Genomic DNA, 22,718 nt, shown 5'->3' with positions numbered 1-22,718 from the left:
ACAGTTGGGTTAAAGATCTTAGAGGTCTTTTTCAACCTAAACAGTTCTATGGTTTCTACAATCAAGTGCATTCAAATTTATGTACTGTGTTATCTAGTGAGGTGCTGAGGAGCAGCTGCCTCTGGTTCTCTGAAGAGCCTGCTGAGAAAAATGTTTCATGAAGTGCCAGGGCAGAAGTGTTTTCCATAGAATGAAATTGCTTTGGGAACACAGGGCTTTTTTTCTTCATGCTATTATACTCTGGACTTTTCCCTCTATTTCACCTGCAATAGAAAAAACCTTGGCACTGAGGAATAGGCCTTCCCCAAGAGGGTAGGGTAAACCTTCTGCAGGATTAGTATGGGGAAATCTGTGGGGAACCTGAAAGGTAACATGAAGTATGTAGAGAGTCCCATTTCTGCACTATCTGTCATGTGTATCACTGTAATGTAAATAATAATAAAAGTACATTTCAACCCAGTGAGAGCAAGCTGTTAACCCTTTCCTAGGACATATCATCTCAAGTCTTTACTGTGGAGAAAGTCAGTGTAGAGAAGTGAGTTTTAGGGAGATGTCTAGAGGGAAAAAATATATTTACTTTTAGAGTGAAAAGCAAAACTACTTGGATGAAACTGAAAGGGAAGGATTACCCAAGGGTAAGAAGAACCAGACGTGAAGCAATCTCACTTGACACCATTATACTATTTTCAATTCTCCATATTGCTATTATATTGCAGAACTGGAGTCAGATTACCCTAAAAGTCATCATTTGAGATGGCTTCAGCTTGTAGAGGAAAATTTTTATCCCTCCTCCATGTCTGAGACATCTTCAGAAGTTTCTCCACATTATCACCTGGAACATTTTCAATGCTATTAGCTGTGTTTAGGAATATTAAGTCCAATACTCTTTTCGAGTGTTTTCTTCTGTTTGTGCAACCCAGAGGTCCAGACTGTTTCAGTGAAAATGACATGTTGCAATTACACATCATAATGTCAAAATTGAACCAACTCAGTACAAATTATTTAGGGAGTGTCAGTAGGAATCTAGTGACGTGCAAGAGGAATCTGTGGTCACAGAATGAATGGGTGTGGAAAGCACTGAAGTGATTACAAATGGGCTATGAACTGTTTGTGACCTGACAGAATTTTTCTGTAGTCCTCTGAGGGCTCTAAAATACTTAGTGTCTCACAAAGGAATGGGAATGACATGTAAAGCTTGAGGGGCCGGCTGGATTCCCTCTGGTTGCTTAGACAAAAAACAGTTTAATAAATCTGACATTTGCTTATAATCCAAATTTGTATTTCAAATCCTTTTGCTTTTTGCTGAATCTAAAAATGCTTGAAAGAACTAACAGAAGAAAAAAAATCAAGTATTAATAAGATTCTTGGCTCCTTCTACCATGTAAAGTGGCACATCCATAATTAATAGATAATTTGGATTTGTTTGCATCCTGACCTTTGAATTTAGGAAACACCTTTTTTTTTCCAATCAGAACAGCTAAAGTCAACAAGCCAACCTGAATTCTGTATGAGCTACACTGCAATCTCCTTTATCAGTCAGTGACCAATGGTTGCTGTTCATCCCTTCCAGAACTCACAGATGTATCACAGTAACCTCACATATGCAGGTGACAGAACAGCCACTGGACATCAGCCTTCACTGTGTGCTGTACAAAGTCCTGCCTTGTTTATATTAGTCCATAAAAACAGATTTCCTATTGCACAAGAAAGAGAAAATAAAATGTGAATTCCTGGCAGGATTTTTGCTGCGTATGTCAATTCGTCATTACGAGATACAAGTGTTAGATGATAAAGGAGATATCAACGTTTTGGGTAAAAAATAAAAATCTTACTATTTGATAAAACAATTTAAGAAACAAAATCTCAAAATTATGCATGTTATGATGCATTAGAATTGCAGATTGGTTTCTTTCCCAGCAGCCTTGCTGTAAAATTAAACATAATCACTGCAAACAGTGTATTTATCTTCTGGCAGGTTTTTGTTGCTTTTCTTGCCTGAAGATCAAGAGCCTGATTTTCCATCATGCCTGACACCTTTGGGCTTCCACTGTGTTTAGCAAAATAGCTACAGACTGGGGCTCTGAAAAGTGAATTCACATTTCAAGTGCTATTTAGAGCTGAAAATCCAACCACACAGAAACTGCTGCAGCAGTCCTGCTTGTAGTACAGCTACCACTTTGTGCATTTGGGTGTTTTTTGAGCTTAGACACAATATAATTTATATCAAGATGCCTAAACTTTTAAAAAGCTATTTGCTGTTACTGGATTTGCACAGGAGATGAACCTTAGTCACCCCTTGGACCTTCAGGAAGATTCTAGACTTGCCAACTCCTTTAAAAATCAGGCTGTAATATTATGAAATTTTGAATAATACAGGACACTGGGGACCATTCCACTGGCCACAGTGACTGAGACAGTCCCTTAGTTGTGTTCAGATCAGCAGAGGGCTGCAGCACACCAGGAGTGTGCAAAACTACTCTAACACATCTCTGTCAGGAAGGGCAGGCCCTGGGGCAGGGTGAAGCAGCCAGGGCTGGGCTGTGATCTTCCCATCACTACCACTGCCCTTTCTCTATTGCAGCCATGGCAGGGTCTTGCTCTCTAGGTGGTTTGCTTATTAGAAGAAAGCAAAAGGATATCCTGAAAAGAAAAAGTCATTCTGATCCTTCTTTCTCACTGCTGAAGTAATTTTAACTACACTGGAGACTAAGAGCAAATCAAGCATCAAACTATAAAAAGAGCCAGAGAAAGTTTCTTGTTGTTTTCTTTCATTACTGTAGAGAGTTTTATTTTCTTTGTTGCAAACATTATTCTGAAAATGGTGCCTCCATGGAGTGAAGCAGCCTCTTCTGAAAGCACAGATAGCTGGGCACAGATGAGGAAAGTGTGATGGTTCACTGCAAAACAGAGACCACATCAGGCAGATTTTTTTCACTGTAAGTGGTTTGTCCTTATTTAAAAGTGCCTTAATTTCTCTGTTTCCATGCCTATAAAATGGAGATGCTGCCTTCCTGCATTAGAGGAGGTTCCACTGGTGAAGCATTTTGAGATGATTAAATGGCTTGTGCCATGGAAATGCACATTATTATCATGTTGAGACTTGAAGGCACTGACCTTGACAAAAAGGTGAGCAACAGCCTGCCTGCATGATCAAGCAGCATTAGTGAGGCCAGCACTTCCCTTTCATGATGCTCAATATAATCATCTCTAATGTAGCTGTTGGAGGCACTTCCCAGCCTCACTGGGAGAACTTGCTCAGGAAGGTCTTTTCCACGGCATGCAATTACAAAATGAGAATGGGAGGGAGGGAATGGGATGAATGAAAACAAACATCATTCTAGGAACAACTGTTGGTGGTTAATACTTGACCATTACTTCTTGACAGGATTAATGTCTTTCTAATCACACTAATCCCTTCTGATAACTTTATCCATAATCCATCTATTTCAAAGCAACATCCAGATGGCTTCTGGTGGAGAGGAAGACAAAATAAACATGCAGAATGGGGTCTTAGCAACAGCTTCTTGTATTTTCCCTTTCTGGGGATACAGGGTTTGATCTCAAGACAGGACAAAAAATGTGCTTTCATCAGACAGCAGGAGAAAAGCCTAGAGAATTGCAGAGAAGATAGAAAGGTCTATTTTTATTTGTAAATGAAATACTTGATGCTTATCTGTGAAAGCCAGAACAAGCCTAGAGGTGCTCAAAAGGGTTTAGCTACTTGTTTGCATGGGACTAATTAGATTTCCAAGATATTGGAAAGAATTCCCTTCTTCTTTACATCAAAAATTCTATTTTTGGGGGGGGGTTTACATGAATTTCCCTCAAAGCAGACATGAAATTTCATACTTGATTCTTTGGTTTGTACAATTACAAATACTTTAAACAATGTAGAAACTGATACCTTTTTAATTAGTCACATATAATTCCTAGAATTAAAAATGTCCTCCTCTTCACTTTAGGCTTGACAAGTTTTGTTCTATACAAGATAAAAATGGTCTCTGAGCATTTGTGGATTTTTTTTCCCCCCAGACTGATTAAAGGAGTGAGATGTACAGTAATTATTTAGAAAAGCTGCAGATTGTTTTTTATTGTCTTGATCCTGTTTTGTCCATTTGGCAATCATTAAAACACACTATGGAAGCTACACATGAATCATATGTGTGGAAACAACTACACAGCATCTTAAATTATTTCAATCTATGAATCAAGTATCTGCCCTGTTCCTTCAAGGCCAACCAGAGTCTGCAGTTTGACAAGAATTAAAGGTACACTGTTTTCAATTCCAGTGTGTTTCATGAGAGTTTAGAAGTGGACACCATGAGAATAGCTTAGTCCTAGTTTAGAAGAACCATGGGAAATTCATCAGGAAGTTTTTATGTTGCCAAGAGTGTTTGATGAAAATATGACTTAGAGGGAGGACCTGAGCATGATCCAGTGATCTTAGTTTAAACTAGCTTGAAGCCTATTCCTCCCACCCCTCTGTTCCTAGAAAGTAAGAAGAGTACTTTTTCTTGTCATCCTTTGGCTACATCGTGTGAGCGTTAGAACTCTAGAGGTCAACAGGAATAAACTCCTCTGATGTGACTGTATTATTACCTGCTTTGTACAACAGCTGTGCTAACCACCTCTCTTAATCTTTGTCCTGTCCTTAACCTTTGTCTTTTGTCCTGTTCTTTCTGATATCAAACACAGGAAGTCAAACAAAAAATAGTGAATGAGTGATTACTGTCTCATCCTAGTTACAGGCATTTCTTTCTGAAATGATTCTGAGCTATTGCCTAAAATGGCACGATCACTGTTACTCTCCAGCCTTTGGAGCACTGGTTCCAGTGGTCTGTTCCTGAGCACTGCAGGCCATGGAGAACACAAGGCTTTGTCTGAGCCCAGACCTGTGTTCATGCTTCTGTCACATCACAGTTACCCCACTGCACCTCCACAGTTAATTACTTCTGACGACTTTCTCATCACAGCATGAACTGAGCATGACTTTATCTGGTGACAGGATAATCTCATTACAGATGATGATCTTGTTAATGAATATCCCCAAGACAGAGCAATCTCATTATTAGCCCCCTCAGGATTTGCTACCTACAAGCCAAGGTAAGATTAGATTCCAGCTGAACAACATCCTCCCAAATCCTAAGGCCCTCTTAAGGCTGAGGTACCCTAAATTCACCTGAACCACTGGACATATTTAATTAGGATTTTTGTCCCTAAGTACTTCTGAAAATACTTCTCAGATGAGTCATCAAGACATGGTTCATCCCTCTGTTGTTTTGTAGAACCAACACTGCCCAGAGGCATCAAGGACAAGAAGAACAGTGTGGCTTCCCCACAGTGACAGTGGCTCCAGGGCAGTACCAGAGAGGGAAGGGGAATGAACTGTCTGTCTGTCTCCTTGGCAGAGCCCTCTCCCAGGAATTGCTCTGCCTACAACTTATAGTTCTGCTGCTCAGAGTCAGCCCTTTACATCACTGGTGTCATTGCCCTGCATAATGTATCTGTAAAGAACCCTGACAATTGTTACCATGGAAAACACCCAACGGGTTAAAAATCAACCTGATTTTAATTTTTCCTTTTTTTATTTTTCCCCCCCTCTGGGAATGTGAGGGTGGAACAGTGCTGTACTGTAGTACAATATAGATATGTACTCTGTAATGAGCTGTCAAACTGGCTCAATGGCCTGTGGAACTTCAGCCTGAGAGAAGAGTTCAGTCCTAAAAATCTAATAACAACGCAGAGTTTTTTTCTAACAGAAAACCATCACGTTAATTTGAGATAAATATATTTAACAGAATTGTTTTATTAAAAAATATTTTTAGAATATTTACTCTTCTGTATGGACTCATTCAAGGGAAATGTCAAGGAAAAAAGTAGCATTCCTACTTCTGTATTTCCACTATGCAGTACCGTGGTTGATAAAAATCCCACCTTTCTGTGTGTCTGCAAAGCACTGCGTACAAACTCAGTGATAAATAAAAGCAAAGAACAATTGTTACAAGAGTGAGAGTTACTGAGATGCTCCTTTTCTAAATTATCCTGACTCCAGTGCACTCTTGCTCCTATAGTGTTAACAAAACCCATGCTACACGAGAGATTGGCAGTGCAGAAAAGCAATACATTTTCTTAATTAATCTAGTGGATAGCTGGAACCTGAACACTAAATCCACCCATTTGATTTCATTAAATCTACTATAAAAGGTTAAGCTGCACTTTAGCATTGGCTCTAGACAACCTCTCTCAGCAGTGTGAGCTCAAGGAGATCTCATTCAAGGAGGTGCAGCTCAGTAAATATTTATGAGAACAGGCCTGATAAACAGATCTGTTTTGATGAGAAAGCTGGACACAGCAAATAGTAAATGCAGCATTTTATTTCACCTGTACTTTTCCTGAGATGGATGCTTTGGAGAGTTCACACAAAATTATCCAAAGTTAAATCTCAATTTAAAGCCCCAAAAACACTTCTGTCAGTGGAAAATCAAATCCCAGGTCACTTGGAAAATACATCAGGATCTATGTCAAGGCAGCCTAAAGAAACCTCAGGGGCCAAAGGGTGCCCTGTCTAATATGCCTGTACAAGAGGGTCAGTGGGAGGTAAATCTCATGGTAGAGAACTGTATGGCTCGGCACAGGCAAACTGTACAAGCAAGAGGATGGACACTGGCGAGGCTCTGGCAGTGCTGGGCAGGGAGCTGAAGAGGAAAGGTCCTGATGGGTCCCTTCCAACTCAGCATATTCTATGATTGTATGACTGTATTATTCTCTGATTCTATGAAAAGGCTGAAGTGATCACAGCATGTTCTTTGCTCCCAGCTGGGCAGCCACATTTCCCATGGAGGTGCTTCCTCTGAATCCCATCCACTGTCCCCATTTACACTGAAGGCACACTGAATTACAGTCTGCTCCCAATATGCCACCTGGTAAAGCAAAAATACACTGTGCTTCGAATTGATTTAGAAAGAAAAATGTTAGTCTTTTAGGTAAAGAATGGACTATATAACAAAATTGCTCCTTAATGTTTTTAATTTCAAAATGGTGTCCCCACTTCACACAGGAAGAGATAAGTGGGCTAATTAGATTTTCTTCAGAGGTCCATTCAAATCTGAATTATTCTATTATTCTGTAAAACTATGTGTAGAGTATGACACACAGAGTTTTAATAACTGTTGCCACTGCTCCTGTGAACAAGCCATCACATGTGTAACTTTGAATTTCAGGGAAGAGTCAGTAGGATTCAGTCCCCACATGTGCAGCCTGAGCTTGCAAGTTCCTTCTAGTAACCAGGATCTGACCTGGCAATTGGAAAACATCCCTTCAGACACAGCAGCTTTAGTGTTGCTGGCAAGCTCTTTAAAACACTGAAATGTAGCATCAGCTGTAAGAGAAGCAGGCAGGCAGGAATAATTCAGAACTTAGGTTTTCAGCTGCATTAATGTAAGGCAAAAGATACAATGAGTGCTGTGTTTTCTTCCCACAGCTTGATGTCTGGGCTCGCAGCCCTGGATGCCAAGACTTCCAGTCGCTTGGGAATCATAACCATCACTTACTACCTGTGGACAACGTTTGTGGCTGTGGTTGTGGGAATCATCATGGTCTCTATCATCCACCCTGGTGGAGCAGCACAGAAGGAGAGCACTGAGGAGGGTGGAAAGCCCATCATGAGCTCTGCAGACGCACTGCTGGACTTAATCCGGTAACCACATCCATTCTTTCTGCTTTCTGAAGGCAGCATTTTGTACAGAACTGCAGCAGGAACTGTGGCCTGAGCCTAAATTCTGAATCTAAGGATAAATATTTTGTTGAGACTGAGAAAAAAGTAAAATTCAGAAGATAACTTTCAAATTATCAGATGTTTATATTAGCTATTTCTTGTAAAATGTAAATAAATGGCCACCAACCAACAACAATTGAGCCGGTCTTTTATACTCCCCAGGACTCCATATAGCCTGTGGAGCTCATTACCAAATCAATTATTAGGGTCAAGAGAGTAGTAGAATGTAATGTTCATTTAAATAAGAGTAGACAGTTGCAACAGGCAAAATGCTAAATAAAGGGATGAAACACATATTTTTCAGAAAATAATTCTTAGAAGTGGTGTTACAGCTGTTCATACCAATTTGCACATAAAGGACACAATTAGAAAGACCACTGTTGTGTATTTTTTATTCTGCTTTGGAGCTTTTACTTATTTGTTCTATTTCATTTGGCAAAAGACACAGTTGTTCTTTTAGAGCAGCATGAGGGTGCTGCTGGGATTTGATGGCCTTGCCTGAAATCCCTTTTTGTCCCAATATTTCAGGTGCTCATGGGATTTGTTTGTTGACTGAACATATTCTGTGCCTCGGATTTATTTTGCTCATGCAGAAAGACCAAGTTTTGCCTTTGTTTGGTAGTTCCTCAGGTTGCTAATCTTATACTATATCAGTCAAAGGCTTTCAGGCCAAGTGTGTATCTGTGCCACAGAGAATTCTCTTTGGAGTTCAACTTACTAAAATTTTAAATGGTGCACAGTTTGTCTTTCAAAAACCAAAATTCCTGACCCTGACAGCATGTCAGCATACAAAGTACTTTAATTACACTTACTTGGACTTCAGATCAGAAGGAAATGGGAGGAGAAGCTTACAAAAGACCCTTTTTTCCTCCTCCAAGTTGCATTTAGCCAGGCCACCTGTATTTTATCACAGTCTTTGTGAGAATGGACCAAATTATTTTAGCCATGGAGCAGCAGGAGAGAACAATGTCTTTTGTAGCTTTTCACAAAAGCACCATCTTCATGTGCATTGGGAAGATACCCATCTGTTGTTCTCCTGTGACTTTGCCATGATGGATGGATGGAATTCCCATGTCTGTTTGTGACATTGGCTTAAGTCACATTATTCTGTTTCTGCTGCACAAAGGATAAATCCTACACCAAGAGGAAGTCACAGGAGCTTTGAATCCCTTAGTATGAGAGAGTAGCATAAGGAGTAAAAGAGAATCAAAGAAAAATGTGATCTTAGTGATTGTCTTCATAGTGGTGGTGTTTGGGAACCATTTCTAGAGTAGTGAGCTCTTTCTAAGGCCTCGGTCTGAGACAATGAAAGGCACAGTGGGACACATGGTGCAGAGATACATCCAAATGAACCTTACAGCTCTGTCTGGGAAGGGTCTTCCTCACCACAGGTTCTCATTCCCTTTCTCACACCAGCCCAGTTACTTTTAGAGGTTCAGAGTAAGCTTGTCATTGAGATCAGTTAGATGGAAAGTGGTCTGGGTTTTCAAAATCAAAATTTTCTATACTATTGTGTTTGCAAAAAATGACTGAGACCTGAGTTACAATCTCATCTCTTCACCTCTGTACACCAGGGATGTTGGGGTGAGATTTGGGAACACTTTATTCCACTGAGCCTCACTGCAGGTCAAAAACATGTCCTGATCTAAACATTTACAAGTATCTTCTATAATTTTACTTTCTATATTTACTTACTATGATTTTTTACAAACATTTACTCAACCAGATCATAACAGCCTGTGTGCACATTTCAAGTATTCAAGTTTCCAAGCAGCCATGTGTTTCTATTCTGCAAAATCTTAAATTCTTCACTGGTTTGGGCAGGTGTCAACACTGACAAGGTCAACAAATTCCATTCATTACCAAAGGTTAAAAAAGATAATAAAGCTCAGTCTCTTTTTGCTGTGCTAAGCAGCAGCCACAGCTGCAATCTTTCTATCCTGAGAGCACAAAGGGATGGTTTTTATTTCTCTGCTACAGAAATAACCACACTTACTAAATAAATAAATAACAACAGATCTATGGGGAATGGGCTTTCAGCCTAGGCAAATACTATGGGTGAAATTCTGGCTCTGCTGCAGTCAGTTGCAAGACTCTTAATATCTGTGTGGAAGTCTGGATTAAATGCAATGATGTATCCACTGGTTTGAGCTAGAAAAGCTGATCCTTTAGCTCAATGATAAATCGCTTCCATTCACAGCTGGAAATCATCTTTTTCAGCCCAGATTGGCTTATCTTCTCAATTCATTAATTTCCTCTCCACTTATCAATCGCATATGTGCCCAGAAGTTTACACAGGAAACATCTGGTATTCTGCAAATGAAGAATGCTAAATGTACAAGTGAAGAGATGATATATATGTGACATTATTGTGAGGTTTATTTTAAAAGCATGAATCTTGGCATGGGGATTCACCCTCATTGATTTCAGATTTGAAGCCACTTTGAAATGATGAAAAACATCATTATTTCTTGTGATGTTATTGTCAAGTCTAGAATATTTGTCAGCAAAGATGTTGCTAGAAACGGAATGTCGTGAATTTTTGAGTGAGATTTTGCTTTTAGTGGTGGTTTTAATTAGAAGTTAAAGAATATACTGAATCAGCAAAAAATGAAACCAAAACCTAGTGCAGACTTTATTGCTGTGATAAACACAAGGGTTATCCTAAAAACTTGCAACACTAATCAATAACCACATTATTATTATTTTGTATTATTTTTTTTTTAGATGGCATTTCCCCTATATATTTGTTCATTATGTAGAAAATCCCCAACCAAACAAAAAAAAAAAGCCCCAAGCAACAATGATTTGGTGATGAGATAACAATGACACTGTGGTGAATAATTCTGAAATGGCTCTAAACCTCTAATCAGCCAGGAAATAGATAATCTCATCAACATTCTGAATTTCATGCCTCAAAAATTGCATCCACAGTTCAGTTTTTTGGGGGTTTTTTTGGTTTTTTTTTATTTTTTTTTGGCCACTCTAAACAGCTGTACTTGAAAGATTTCCTTTCTAAAGAGAGCCCCAGGAGACTGGGGACAGGAATGTTCTGCTGCCTGTGGAAGATGCCCATTTAACCAGGTGGTTCCTGTGCAGGAACTCCCCCTCTCTATTGGATCTGGATTATGGACAAGCTCCAGAGGCAGCTGTGACTCTGAAGCTGTACAGGAGATGCTGTTCTGAAAATGCTTCTCTCTTTAACTGCCACTTAATTGCTGCAGAAACAGATGTACAAATCTGCCCTCATTTTATTCAAGGTTTCTGCTGCAAGCACTGCAAAGCCTATGAAAGTATATTTTCTTCCATTTAAAGCTCTATATAATACCCAGGCTAAGGATCATATTGTCTTTAAGCACCTGGTGCTTTATGAGTTTTTATGGATTCATTTTATGATGTGCAATACTTCTGTGAGGTAGGCAAGGACCATTTTCGTTTTTAGGGAACCAAAACACATGGAAAAGAAATTACTTCACTGAGGACTGTTCAGAAAATTCTGTGGGGCCAGAAGAAATATTCCCTGCTCATACATGACCTGGTAGGGTTTGGGGCATCTCAACAGCAGTGAATCAATAAACATCTTTGCCTTCTTCTTCCTGTGGGAATTATTGAAATTAACTTCATAGTTTGTCCCCAAAAATTAGAGTGACATTTTAGTAGCCTTTTATGAGTTAAGAAATTAAGAAAGGCAAGATACAATTTTTTAAGTAATTCAGATTTTGATTTTTTTTATTCAAAAGGGAAAAAGGGACATACTTATAAGAGTAGCATTCATTTAAAATATTAAGTTTACTTTTGTAGCATAATCACCTGACTAGGAAAATAGAAAATGCCTATAATTTGAGGACAAACATTTTCAAAACTCATTCTGTGAGCCAGGATGACACTGTTGACCTTCACAGTTAATATTTCCACAACATGTTACCTTTAGAAGGGGAGATTCTGAAATCATGCCACCTGCGTTTGTCACCAAGGGAAATAAAATTTGGCTTATGAAATAAAACAAACAAGCAAAGTTCCAGCCAAACTGGGTTCCCACTCCTGTTTTATATCAGGCTGGCTGCAGATTTGGGCATCAGCAGGTGCAGAGTTCATACACATTGTTGTTTTTTCTCAAGTCTAACAAGACAGGTTGGCATCATAAACTTATTCAGCTCAAAAGTCTGAAATAAATCACTTCAGTGAAGGCAGACAGGATCAAATCACACCTTGACCCATGATAAATAAATTTGTACATTTCTGAATCTTCCTGGAAGGAGAAATCAGAGCATTTTAACAGTGAATACTCAGGATTGCATCCAATTTAATAGCAGGTACCCAGAAAATCAATTTGGCTTAACCAAGAGAAGCTTTATTTTTATACCAGTAAGAGTTAGAAGAGGATATAAACACTGTAGAGGATTTATGTTTTCATGGGAATCATGAGCACTCTTTAAAATCACTTCCTTTCCCTTTTTTCAAGCTAAGGGCTATAGGGTATATTATTGAAAATTGTGTTTCTTAAAAATAGGGCAGGAAAAATCCAGGATTTATTCTAGTGTGGAAAAAATCCAGGCTGTGCAGAATCAGAAATCACATCTTTAGAAGTTTGAATTGTATGTAGACAGTAAGATCTTTTAGAGTATATTAAATTATCCAGGTTTAAATTATAAAAGAACTTTCTAAAATAACTATGTTGTACATTAATGTATATTTTCCCAAAAGCCACTGTGTACTATGATAGAAATATAGGTCTGTCCCCTATGGCAAAGTATCATTTTTTACTCTTTTCAGATTGCTATAGTTGTTTTGTCTCACAAAACCAGCCTTATGCCAGAAATGTTCTGCACTGGGACCAGGTCTTTGATTCTGGTTAATTTTTAAGAGCTCAATCTCCACAGGAACCCCAACCTTAAGTATTTAGGAAGAACTCTGAAGCCTCTAAATGTGTGGTCTCTATTTGGCACAAAATGAACCCGATATGGAATAAAGATAATTCCATGATGAAAACCACCCTGAGGAGATGGGCTATGAGGCAAATTCTGCTCTCTGATCAGGAGGCTTTAGTCACAGAGGGGGTGGTACACAGGGGCCAGGAATTAAAACTGCACTAGGAAAGCTTCAGCCTTGCAAGGGAATTTGTTGTGCATCCTCCTGACAATTGGTCTGGACCTCTTCCAGCATAAATATGCATTTTTCTTATGGAATAACTTGCCTTGCTGGAATCACAGTGGAAATACATTACCTTTGATACAATCCAGCCTTTTCAAGATATCTAAAGCTGTGATGTACTTGTGCTTCCAGTTTCAGACAGCCCTGCTGGGGCTTTGTCATGTCCTTTTCTTCCAGAGGAAGCAGGGTAAGAAAATTCAGATTCCCTTACTGGAACTGAAATGTCATGCAGCCCTCAGGACAGAAAAACGTTCACATTTGACAAAATAATTCTACAATATGAGTTCTGCTCTGATCTTGGAAAAAAAACAAAGCAAGACAAAGTAACTTAGACCCGATTAGTGATTTTTGCATTCTCTAAGTAATTTTTATCCCAATAATGAGGATTTTAGTGCCTCATTAATTTTTCAAAAGCCTTCTTTGGTCCTTTTAGCAGGAGGTAGTATGATGGATACTGAGAAATGAGATGAGGCACTGCAGATGACTATTGATGTGCAAGATGGCTTCTCACTTGGCTCATGCTATAGGTTGTTTTTTGGGTTTTTCTGGATTAAATTTTGCCCTTGCCTTCAGCAGTGCAAACCCTGCTGGAGCCCCTGACACCAGCAGGAAGGTATCAGATGTATGACTAAGGACGGGATTTGAGACTCGTGTAACAGTGGTGAGGAATCTACACAGCTGATGATAAATTCATGCAGAGGACATAAAAAGTAAGCAAATTCTTGAGATGAAGGTAATGTCACTGAGAATTACCTCAGCCGATAGTAAATAGGAGCTACAGTGCTGTTCATCCTTGGAAAAACTTGGAAACTTTACATTTCTAACGTCAAGCCATTCAGACTCGATTTTGCTCTCTGTACCTTGGCTGTATTTAGTGACAGGATAAGGTCTCAAACTCTTAAATATCAGAATATTGTCAAATTCCCAGCATTAAAATTATGTTCTTGCAAGCTCAGCTGAGCCTGCTCTAATTTGAGAGTAGAGTATCTAAAGCTGCTTTATGCCTAGTGCAAATATAGGCCAATAAATATCATGAGGACACATATGTAGCAAAACCCCCAGTCTGGTGGCTTTAATTCCACAGTGTGGGAGACTGCAGACAGACTGTCTGGTGTGGCAGGGATTAGGTGCTGATAACATCAAAGTCTGAGAGCAAAACCAGATTGGGGATGCAGAATGCCAGAGGGAAGGGGTGTTCTGAGTCAAGGAAACAACATCTGCCATACCTGTGGTGGTTCTGCGCTAGAGCCGCTGGCCTCATTTCTGACTGAAAGGATCTGCAAAAGCTGAATGCTTTGAGTGAATGACACTGTGGTCAGGACTCAGAATGAGTATTTCAGATATTCAGCAGCATTACTGAAACCAGAATCTGGCCTGTATTTTCTAACAGAAGTTATCCAGGAGATGTGAAACGAGCTGCAGGCTTGTGTTCCCTGGACAGTTCAGTTCCCAGCGTCACAGTGACACAGTTTGACAGTGCTGCTCTTTGTGTCACTGCTCTGGTTCTCAGAGCTAACCACCTTCTGAAGAGACAAGAGGGCTCCCACTACCTGGGGGAGGTGCTGAAGAATGGCTTCCTAATGCAATTCAGCTTCCTAAAACAGCTTAAATAAGGGGAGCAAAACCAATCAATTGTAAATTCATAAGTCAGTTGCTGGGAGACACTGGGGAAGGGAAGAGGGCCTTCTACTTTTGGCAAGATGCTAATTTGTCCTGTGTCTAATGGGAAGCTGCACCCTCAGACCTGCTACTCAGAGCAGGTGCTGCCTGCACTTTATACAAGTCTTTAGGATTTCCTCAAAATCCATGACTACCAAAGTGCAGAACATATGCTGCCATAGTTGTCTCGTATTACATGTACATAGGCATTCCTAATTCAATACATCTAGAATACATCTGAAGCCTCTTATCCCATGCAGAATTAGGGAAGGGCTCCAAAATTTGCTCATAGAATGCAGCAGCCTGTGCATCACAGCAGGCTGTAGACAAAGATAGTGATTAGTAGGTCACTTGTGCGTATGTGCTGCTGTCACAGCGAATGCAGGCCAGGCCCACTGTGCCAGCTGGGGCTCAGCAGCTCAGCTCTGTAGTAGGTCCACTGAGCTGATATTGAAGTTTCATGCACATTCACCCTTTTATCCTCAGCTGAATACTCCTGCTCTATCTGGCAGAGTTCCTGAGGCAGAAGATGCTCTGGGAAACATTATTCCTCAGGGCAGGCAGTATAGCTGTTAATTTTTTATATAACCAGAAAGCCTGTGTCTTCAGTTTCTGTTTTACAACAATATCCTTGTCTCAGATCTAATTTATCTATGTTTTAAACCAGACTCAGTTACTGTTATGTTAGTTTAATTCCCTACTCTTATTATTTCTGCTAGGAAGGCTGAACTGAGCCACTGGGGTTAGAGACAATGTTTCTTGTGCTAGAGAAATGAATCCCAGATCACATTAAGTTTCCTGTATTATTATTTTGTGACCTGTGTCCCATAAGCAATCTGCAAGCAATGCTGGAACTTCAGAAGTATATTATCTGCTTGGCTTTCTTGTATTTATAGGTGCTGACAGCAATGATGAGCTCAGTTTGAATCATTCCTTCTTAAGTGCTGGCAGTGTCTTTAATTCAGAGTACATCAGTGATAAACACAGTGCCTGAGTAGAGACACAGCCTCACTTCATGAACCTGGGACCAGACCTGTGTGGGTACATCTGGGTCTGATCCAGAGCTGCAGGGAAGCTCATAGATCTGCAGGAGCCAATCTAGTGACAGGCTGGGTGCTTGGAACAGAGGTGGGCAGACATGGACAGGCTAAAACACTCTGCCATTAATTTTGTATGTTTGGGCAAATGCATGTGTCTGGATTTTGAAGCAGATTGAGGCTCCCACTCTGTATCATTCCCCAGTACTCAGGTTTGGTGGGCAGCAGACCCACAGGAGGGCTATCCCAAGGACCTTGTGAAGATCCAGCCAGCTCTCCCCATCCCAGTTCCATACTAAAATGTCAAATCCTCTGCATCACTCACCCTTCAGTCTCATTCTGAACCATTTCCAGGAGGTCCTTGCTAAGCATGCAGCTTATGGCTGGAAATATCAATGTGCAGCAAAATATATCCCTCAAGCAAGCAGGGTTTCTGAAGAGGCCTGACAGAACCAAGAAACCCTCCCTGTCACCTTCCATCTCTAGGTGGCAGTTCAATTACTTCTCCTCATTTTTTGTTTTTAGTCCATCAAAGTTCTCATCCACCAATTGCTCTCTTAAATGTTTTTAATTAACAAAACTTAATTTTGGCTAATACTGGATTTTCTCAATCCAAATAAACCAGATTAAAATAAAAATAAGCCGAGGCTCTGGCAAACACATTCAGGTCATCCTTTCACCAGATAAATTGTGTAACTTTGGTAAGGCTAGTCTCAAAGACTGGATCACAGTGCATAATTTATTAAAAAATATTGGGAGAATTCCAGCATCCAGTATTAAGAGAGTAGTTGTAATTCCTGCAGGATAAAGAATGATAAAGAAACAAAATGCTTTAATCCTCTACAAATTTGTCTAACATTTAATCTAGCTACTAACCATATGATATTTCCTTTCTCAAGCAGTCTTAATTGTTCTTAATTCTACTAATTAGGACTATGAGGGAGAAAGTGGAAATCATCAGCAATAAATTCTTGTTTCTGTATAAAGCCACAGCTCCTACGTGAGGTGCATATTCAGAGCTCTGCTGGAATCTTTGTGTGAATCTCTGCTTTCAGAATATTTCACATTCACACAGAGATCAGAGCACAGCCTTCACACTAAGCACTTCCATAGCACTTTTCAGACCAGCATCTCAAGTCACAAAACAAAGACAATATTAATGAAGCCTTTAATAATCTGAAAGCAGAATTCCCTTATGAGGGATAATAAAGCAGTAACCACCTTTACTCTCCAGTGCTTCCCCCTCCTATAAACATCCTCTCTATCTTCCCAAGCCCAGCTCCATCCAGCTGTTCCTCAGTTGGTTCCCTGTGTCAGTGAAGCCCCAGGGCTCAGGCAGAAAGTTGTACCTGCACCTGACAGGCAAAGGATGCACAGCTGCCTCTTGTCTGTGTCTTGCTTTGGCTACACATTTGACATTTGAACCAGAGAATCAGCAGCTTCATGGACAGTCTGCAGAGACAATCCAATGTCTTTATGAGACTCATCCGCTCTCAAGCAGCAGGCCAACAAGTGTCTCTCATATTCAGTCTTCTGTTTCAATCATTAAGCAGTACTACTATCATTTAATTACAATTTTTGTCCCACAGTTCTCCCTAAAAACAATAATTATTTATCTCTTTGTAGCAATTGCTCTCAGTGACAGAATCTGCCTCGTACTTTTAAGTGTGACCATAATATAATGTTATGTTCACTAAAAATAGAAAAAAAAATCATGTTTTCTAAGCCAGTGCTGAACAGTGACTCCATTAGCAACAAGTATAAGCTGTGGCTGCTGCTGCTGCTGCAGAGAGGAAAGCAGGTCTGGAAAATGTCTCTGCTTCAGCATGCATTTAGCTGTCCACGCACACAACAATTCTCTTTGGAATTGAGAATAGGCTTTCCACATATATTTGAGTGTTAATCTGTCTTGGGGTTTAAGCAGGACTTTTTATTCAAAGTCGTTTTACTGGAAAACTCAGGAGTTTCTCCTTGCATAAATATAGGTATTTGAAGAAAATAATTGGGTCATAGATTGTCACTGTTTTCTGCCCCAAGGTTCAGAAGCTAAAGGTTGGAAATAAATCAGTCCTGAAAATGATCCTATTAGAATCATCACACAAATCTTGATTCCCAAATGCTGCATGGAAATGGATGACTTTTTAGCTGTTTTTTCCCAGTTATACTATGATTCCTCTTCTAAGCCTGTAGAGGGTGTGCTCTCCATTTCAAAGTAGTATCCAGCTCAAACTGAAGCTATAAATTAGCCTCAGATATAATTGTGTGAAATGTTACAGAATGAGATACACAGAAAGTCAGAAAAGGTGACAAAAAGAGTCCCTTTTGGAATTAGAAATCTACTGGTTTCCCTGCAATCTCAGTGTTTGGGTCATTGCCTTCCCCTGTAGCACAGTGTGAGCAAAGATGAAGACACGGGCCTTATTCAGGTTCTGAAGCCTCAGAACTGTATCAAAATAAAATTGGACACTGTACAGCTCTAATCTCAACTATTTTAATCAGGAATTAAATCCTCTTTTTGAAAAGCAAACTGTTCTTGTAAAGCACAGTATAGTCTATATCACTTACAATTTTAGTGATGAAAATGTAGCAGGGGCACTGCAGTTTATGAAATTAACACAGGATTATTTAGAAATCCCACAGTAGATTACAGCACCCAGAGTACTCAGGAATACATCCTTGACTGTCTTGAACAGCTCATTATCTAAGTAAGGGAGACAAAATATGGAATAAAAGAATATTCATCCCCCCAATCAGCAGATGGGGAAGGGAATCATAGCAATTATGTTCCCCCAGTTACAACACAACTCAACAGAGTTGTGCTCAGCTGGGCACACCTGATGGCACAGTGGGAGAGTGTGGTATCCTCTGCACCTGCCCAGCCCTTACTTTCCAGGAGCACAAATAACTGATTTGTCATGGCAGACCCAACACACAGTAAGAAGAAGTTGGTTTCAGTGCCATAGAAATTATTCTTCTATTTGTTCATTTTTAGGAACATGTTTCCAGCCAATCTTGTTGAGGCCACATTCAAGCAGGTAAGTGGCTATATTCTTTTTACTGATGAAAAACATGAGCCAGCATTATATGAAACATGTGCCTTTGTAAAACAACCCAGATACAGACATGGCATATGACTGCAGACACTGTCAGTACCTTCAGCATTTAGGAATTAATGAGTCTCACTCCATAAACCTCAGCAGCCATGGTATCTGAAGGCCAAACAGGGATAAAGTGCTCTGTAGTGTGACTAGAGAATAGATATGCACTCTTATGTCAGCTCCATATCCACCTGAGGAGAGCAGGAATATATTTAAGAGCATCCTGCAACACAACACAAAGGAAGAACAGAATGCCATGTTCAATTAAAGCAACAGAATAATGTTTTGAGGAAGAATGTAGTTAGTCAGATTAGAATTTGGCAAGAAAAGCTCATCTAAAAGCTCTGATTTACCAAGTGGCATGGCTGCATTTATTTCACCTGGGGGAATATTTCATGGGAACCTCACAAAGAGAAGGACACTTGAAACCTCTAGGGAATCATTCCTAATTATGTCTTACAGGAAAGTAGCTCTGTGAGGATGTAAAGTGTTTGCTGCACCAAGGTCTGATTATAGGAAAGTCTGATTTTTTAATGCTTTTCCAAAAATTCTACTGTTTTTATAGATTTTTATCAGATAGGGACAGGAGTGTTCATTCTCCTTTTCATGCCTGTCCCTTCAACATGCAGCATTGTTGAAACATAGCACTTAGGAGGTCTCATTAAACTATTAATTCCTGCTGGGACATTGTAATAAGGATGACTTTGTTTTCTTTCAGTATCGCACCAGGAGTATTCCCATCATTAAATCGAGCAAAGCATCATCGGAAAGCACCACTCGTCGCATCATCATCTATGGAGTCCAGGATGAGAACGGATCCAATGTCCAGAACTTTGCCTTGGATATCACCCCCCCTCCTGAAGTGATTTATAAATCAGAGCCAGGCGCTAGTGATGGCATGAATGTACTTGGGATTGTGATATTCTCTGCCACGATGGGTAGGTTTCAGACATGTTTGGTTTGTAATAATCCAAGTGTCCATTTAAGAGAAAAGGATGGGGATTGGGTTGCTTGGTTTCTTGACTCAGCTTTCTAAACTGTTTCTATCTAAACTTTGTGGGGAGAAAGGCAAGACCTGATACCCCATCCTTTCAAAAACAAATTTTCAAAATCCTTGATGACCTTTGCTCCATATAATTGTGTTTTCTGTGCATTCACTTACAATCTTTTTCTTTTTTTTCCCCTCAATTATTTTGAGCTTTTTATTTATGACCCATCTTTTGCTGACTGTAAGACAAACTTGTACAGTGTGGTCAGAGGAGGTAGGAATTACCACCAAATCAGACCCATGGTTCCTCTACCAGTATGCCAACCCATATTGTTTTATGAGCTTTAAGTCTGTGGATATGCCTTTTTTAATTGAAACCTCTTGATTTTATTTTTGGTATCCTGCAATGAAGACAGTTATATACCACCTAGTAGGTTGTCAGAGTAAGAGCTTCGGTCTGGCTTATTTATTTAGTTTAACTTGCTGGAGGAGCTCATTGGTGCCATGTGTCTTATATTATGTTTGTGGATTTGAAAGAAGAAATTTAAACAAACATTTCCAAGTTAATAATAAAGTTTTGATGACTTTTATAAGAAAATGCTGATCAAATTTTCCTTATGTAAATTTATTCTTGGGAGTTAATCTGGTTAGCAAAGGTAGTTCCATAAAACATCTTTGACTGTATTTATTATATTATGGTTCATACCAGCACAAGGGGTCAAGATTCAAACCTGGAATTAGTGGATTTGTCTTTGTTTTTTTAGCTTCTCCAGTGGGTGGTATTCCCTGTACAACCCTGCTGGAAACTGGCTGTCTCCCAGTTTGTAGTATTTTATAGTTAATTTCCAAAACACAACATTACCACAAACACTATTCCAGTCAAAACATACTGGATATGAATGAATTAATTACATCTACTTGTTAGGACCAAGGGCAATTTTCTACTTCTGAGAACAGAAGATCATTCATTGTCTGCCCAGAACTGAATGTACGACTTTTACTGAGCCCCTCAGTCATGCTGGCCTGGGGCTCAGGAGGTGGAAGCTGAGACCTGTTTTCTTCCTGAATGATGTACACAAAACAGCACCAGCATTGTCACCCACAGCAAGGCTGCTGGGTCACCTCTGGCTGTATCAGCCACCAACAAACCTGAGACAACAAATCCTCAACAATTGTCATCACCAGGGACTATATCAGGCTTTTGTTTCAAACAAAGGATGCAACTAAGCATTTATTGCTGTCTTCAGCCTTCTGCTCGGAAGCATTGAAACAGCTTAATGAAAGAGTTCTGTCTTCTGACCTAAAAGTTATGGCTTAGATGAATACTAACAGGCTTACAAACTCACATCTTGAGTGCACTATTGTGAAATCCCTGGATAAGGCAGATGAAAGCCTCCCTCCCTGCCTCAGCAGGGGATGGCCCTGGAAGCGGTGCTGCCTGAGACGTGGCTCTGAGCTGTGGTTCCAAGGGACAGAGTCCTGCTCAAAGCAAGGACACACTGCACATCCAGAGCAACTGGCAGCACACACCCCATTACCAGCCCCCAAGCAGCTCCCCTCAAAGGAAAACTCCCTTGGTGCAGCCAGTTTTTGAAGTGCTTCCTTGAGCAATTGACTTGATCACTTATAATCCTTTCAGGGAGGATAATTAACTATAGGAAAATGTCATCTATTTATATGCATTAATGGAGACTAACACTGTCTGGAGAATATATGGTTAGATGACACATCCCAGAGCTGTATTCATTTCCTTTCTGAGCAATGGGGGCACATACATGGGTTTTATTTGCTTTCTTCTTTACTGGTTAGTCTTTATAGCAATTTGGCCTTTCTCCCTATGAATCTGCATTTCCTTAACTCCCCCAAAACTGCAAAGCCTGACTGATAATAAAGGCTAATTATTATCATGTAGACAGAAACCTACTAAAAATATGACAGAGACTTTGTTACTAACTCCCCATTACCAGAGCAAACCTCAAAACCTGATTTGCCTCCCAAGTCCTCGTTGGTGCTGCCTGGTTGTAGGCAGAGACAGATTCCTTCCCTGGAAAATGTTTCTCAGTTTGTCTTCCACAGATCACTCAGAGCAGGTGAATCCCTCACAGGGCTTTATGACTGATGGTTAAGGACACAACCTTGCTACCAGGGACTTTGAGTTTGAGCAGGGAGAGAAAGCACTGGGGCTGTGGGTGAAGAAATTGAACCCAAATGCTTTGATTGCAGGTATAATGTTGGGAAGAATGGGGAACAGTGGAGTCCCTTTGGTCAGCTTTTGCCAGTGTTTGAATGAATCTGTCATGAAGATAGTGGCAGTTGCTGTTTGGTAAGTAATTGTTTTACTAAGGAAATCTCTATTTTAAAAAAAGAATAAGAATGTTTCAACAGAAGAAAATGCACAGAAATCTCACAAATTTATTTCCAGGGAAATAAATGAGGATGAGCAACCTTTAGTTTTGCTGCTCTGTGCCATCCTGTTGATGGGGCACCCTCTATGTTACTCTAAATTAAACAGAAGATAGTATAGCTGGGTGGGGTGTGCTGTACACCCCAAGAGCACCCCAATCCCTGGGCATGCCAAGAGGGATCATAACCACCCAGCCCACACAAGCGAGAAATATGATGGGATGCTCTAGCTGGTACTTCCATACCTTCCAGCACTGCTGCAGACCCAGCCAGACCTGCCAACACACCTCTCTTTCCAGCTACATGGTCCAATGTGACTGAGCTGGTCAGGGAATGAATGATTGTTTGGGTGGATACATCAAAGGATGCAGCTTATTTCTGTAAAATTAAGGAAGTAGTGTCAAGTCTCTGAAAATAGCACAACTGCAAGTGGAAGATGGCTGGATGCTCCCATATTTTTATTTTTTTTAAATCTAAAGCTTTTTGGCACCCATGACCTTGTACACAGCTTTGATAAAGCACTTGTCCAGAGTGGATTCAGAAACTAACAAATCTTCTGCCTATTTATTTGCCCCAAATCAAACCCTCAGGTAGTCCAACAGCATGTC

At 40.0% G+C, this 22,718-nt stretch overlaps 1 protein-coding gene across 1 annotated transcript in view; it reads left to right on the top strand.

Annotated features, from left to right (window-relative positions):
* Positions 1 to 22,718, top strand: part of SLC1A7 (solute carrier family 1 member 7) — a 48,705-nt gene that overhangs the window by 7,852 nt on the left and 18,135 nt on the right. Inside the window, exons 3-6 of the mRNA XM_079313339.1 lie at positions 7,481 to 7,696; positions 18,614 to 18,656; positions 19,438 to 19,657; positions 21,931 to 22,030. Coding sequence (XP_079169465.1) covers positions 7,481 to 7,696; positions 18,614 to 18,656; positions 19,438 to 19,657; positions 21,931 to 22,030 — 579 coding nt within the window. The remainder of the gene's footprint in view (positions 1 to 7,480; positions 7,697 to 18,613; positions 18,657 to 19,437; positions 19,658 to 21,930; positions 22,031 to 22,718) is intronic.

Source organism: Erithacus rubecula (assembly GCF_903797595.1).
Source record: "Erithacus rubecula genome assembly, chromosome: 10".
In the NCBI taxonomy this organism is placed as follows: Eukaryota; Metazoa; Chordata; class Aves; order Passeriformes; family Muscicapidae; genus Erithacus; species Erithacus rubecula.
This window is presented reverse-complemented; position numbering and strand designations above follow the sequence as displayed.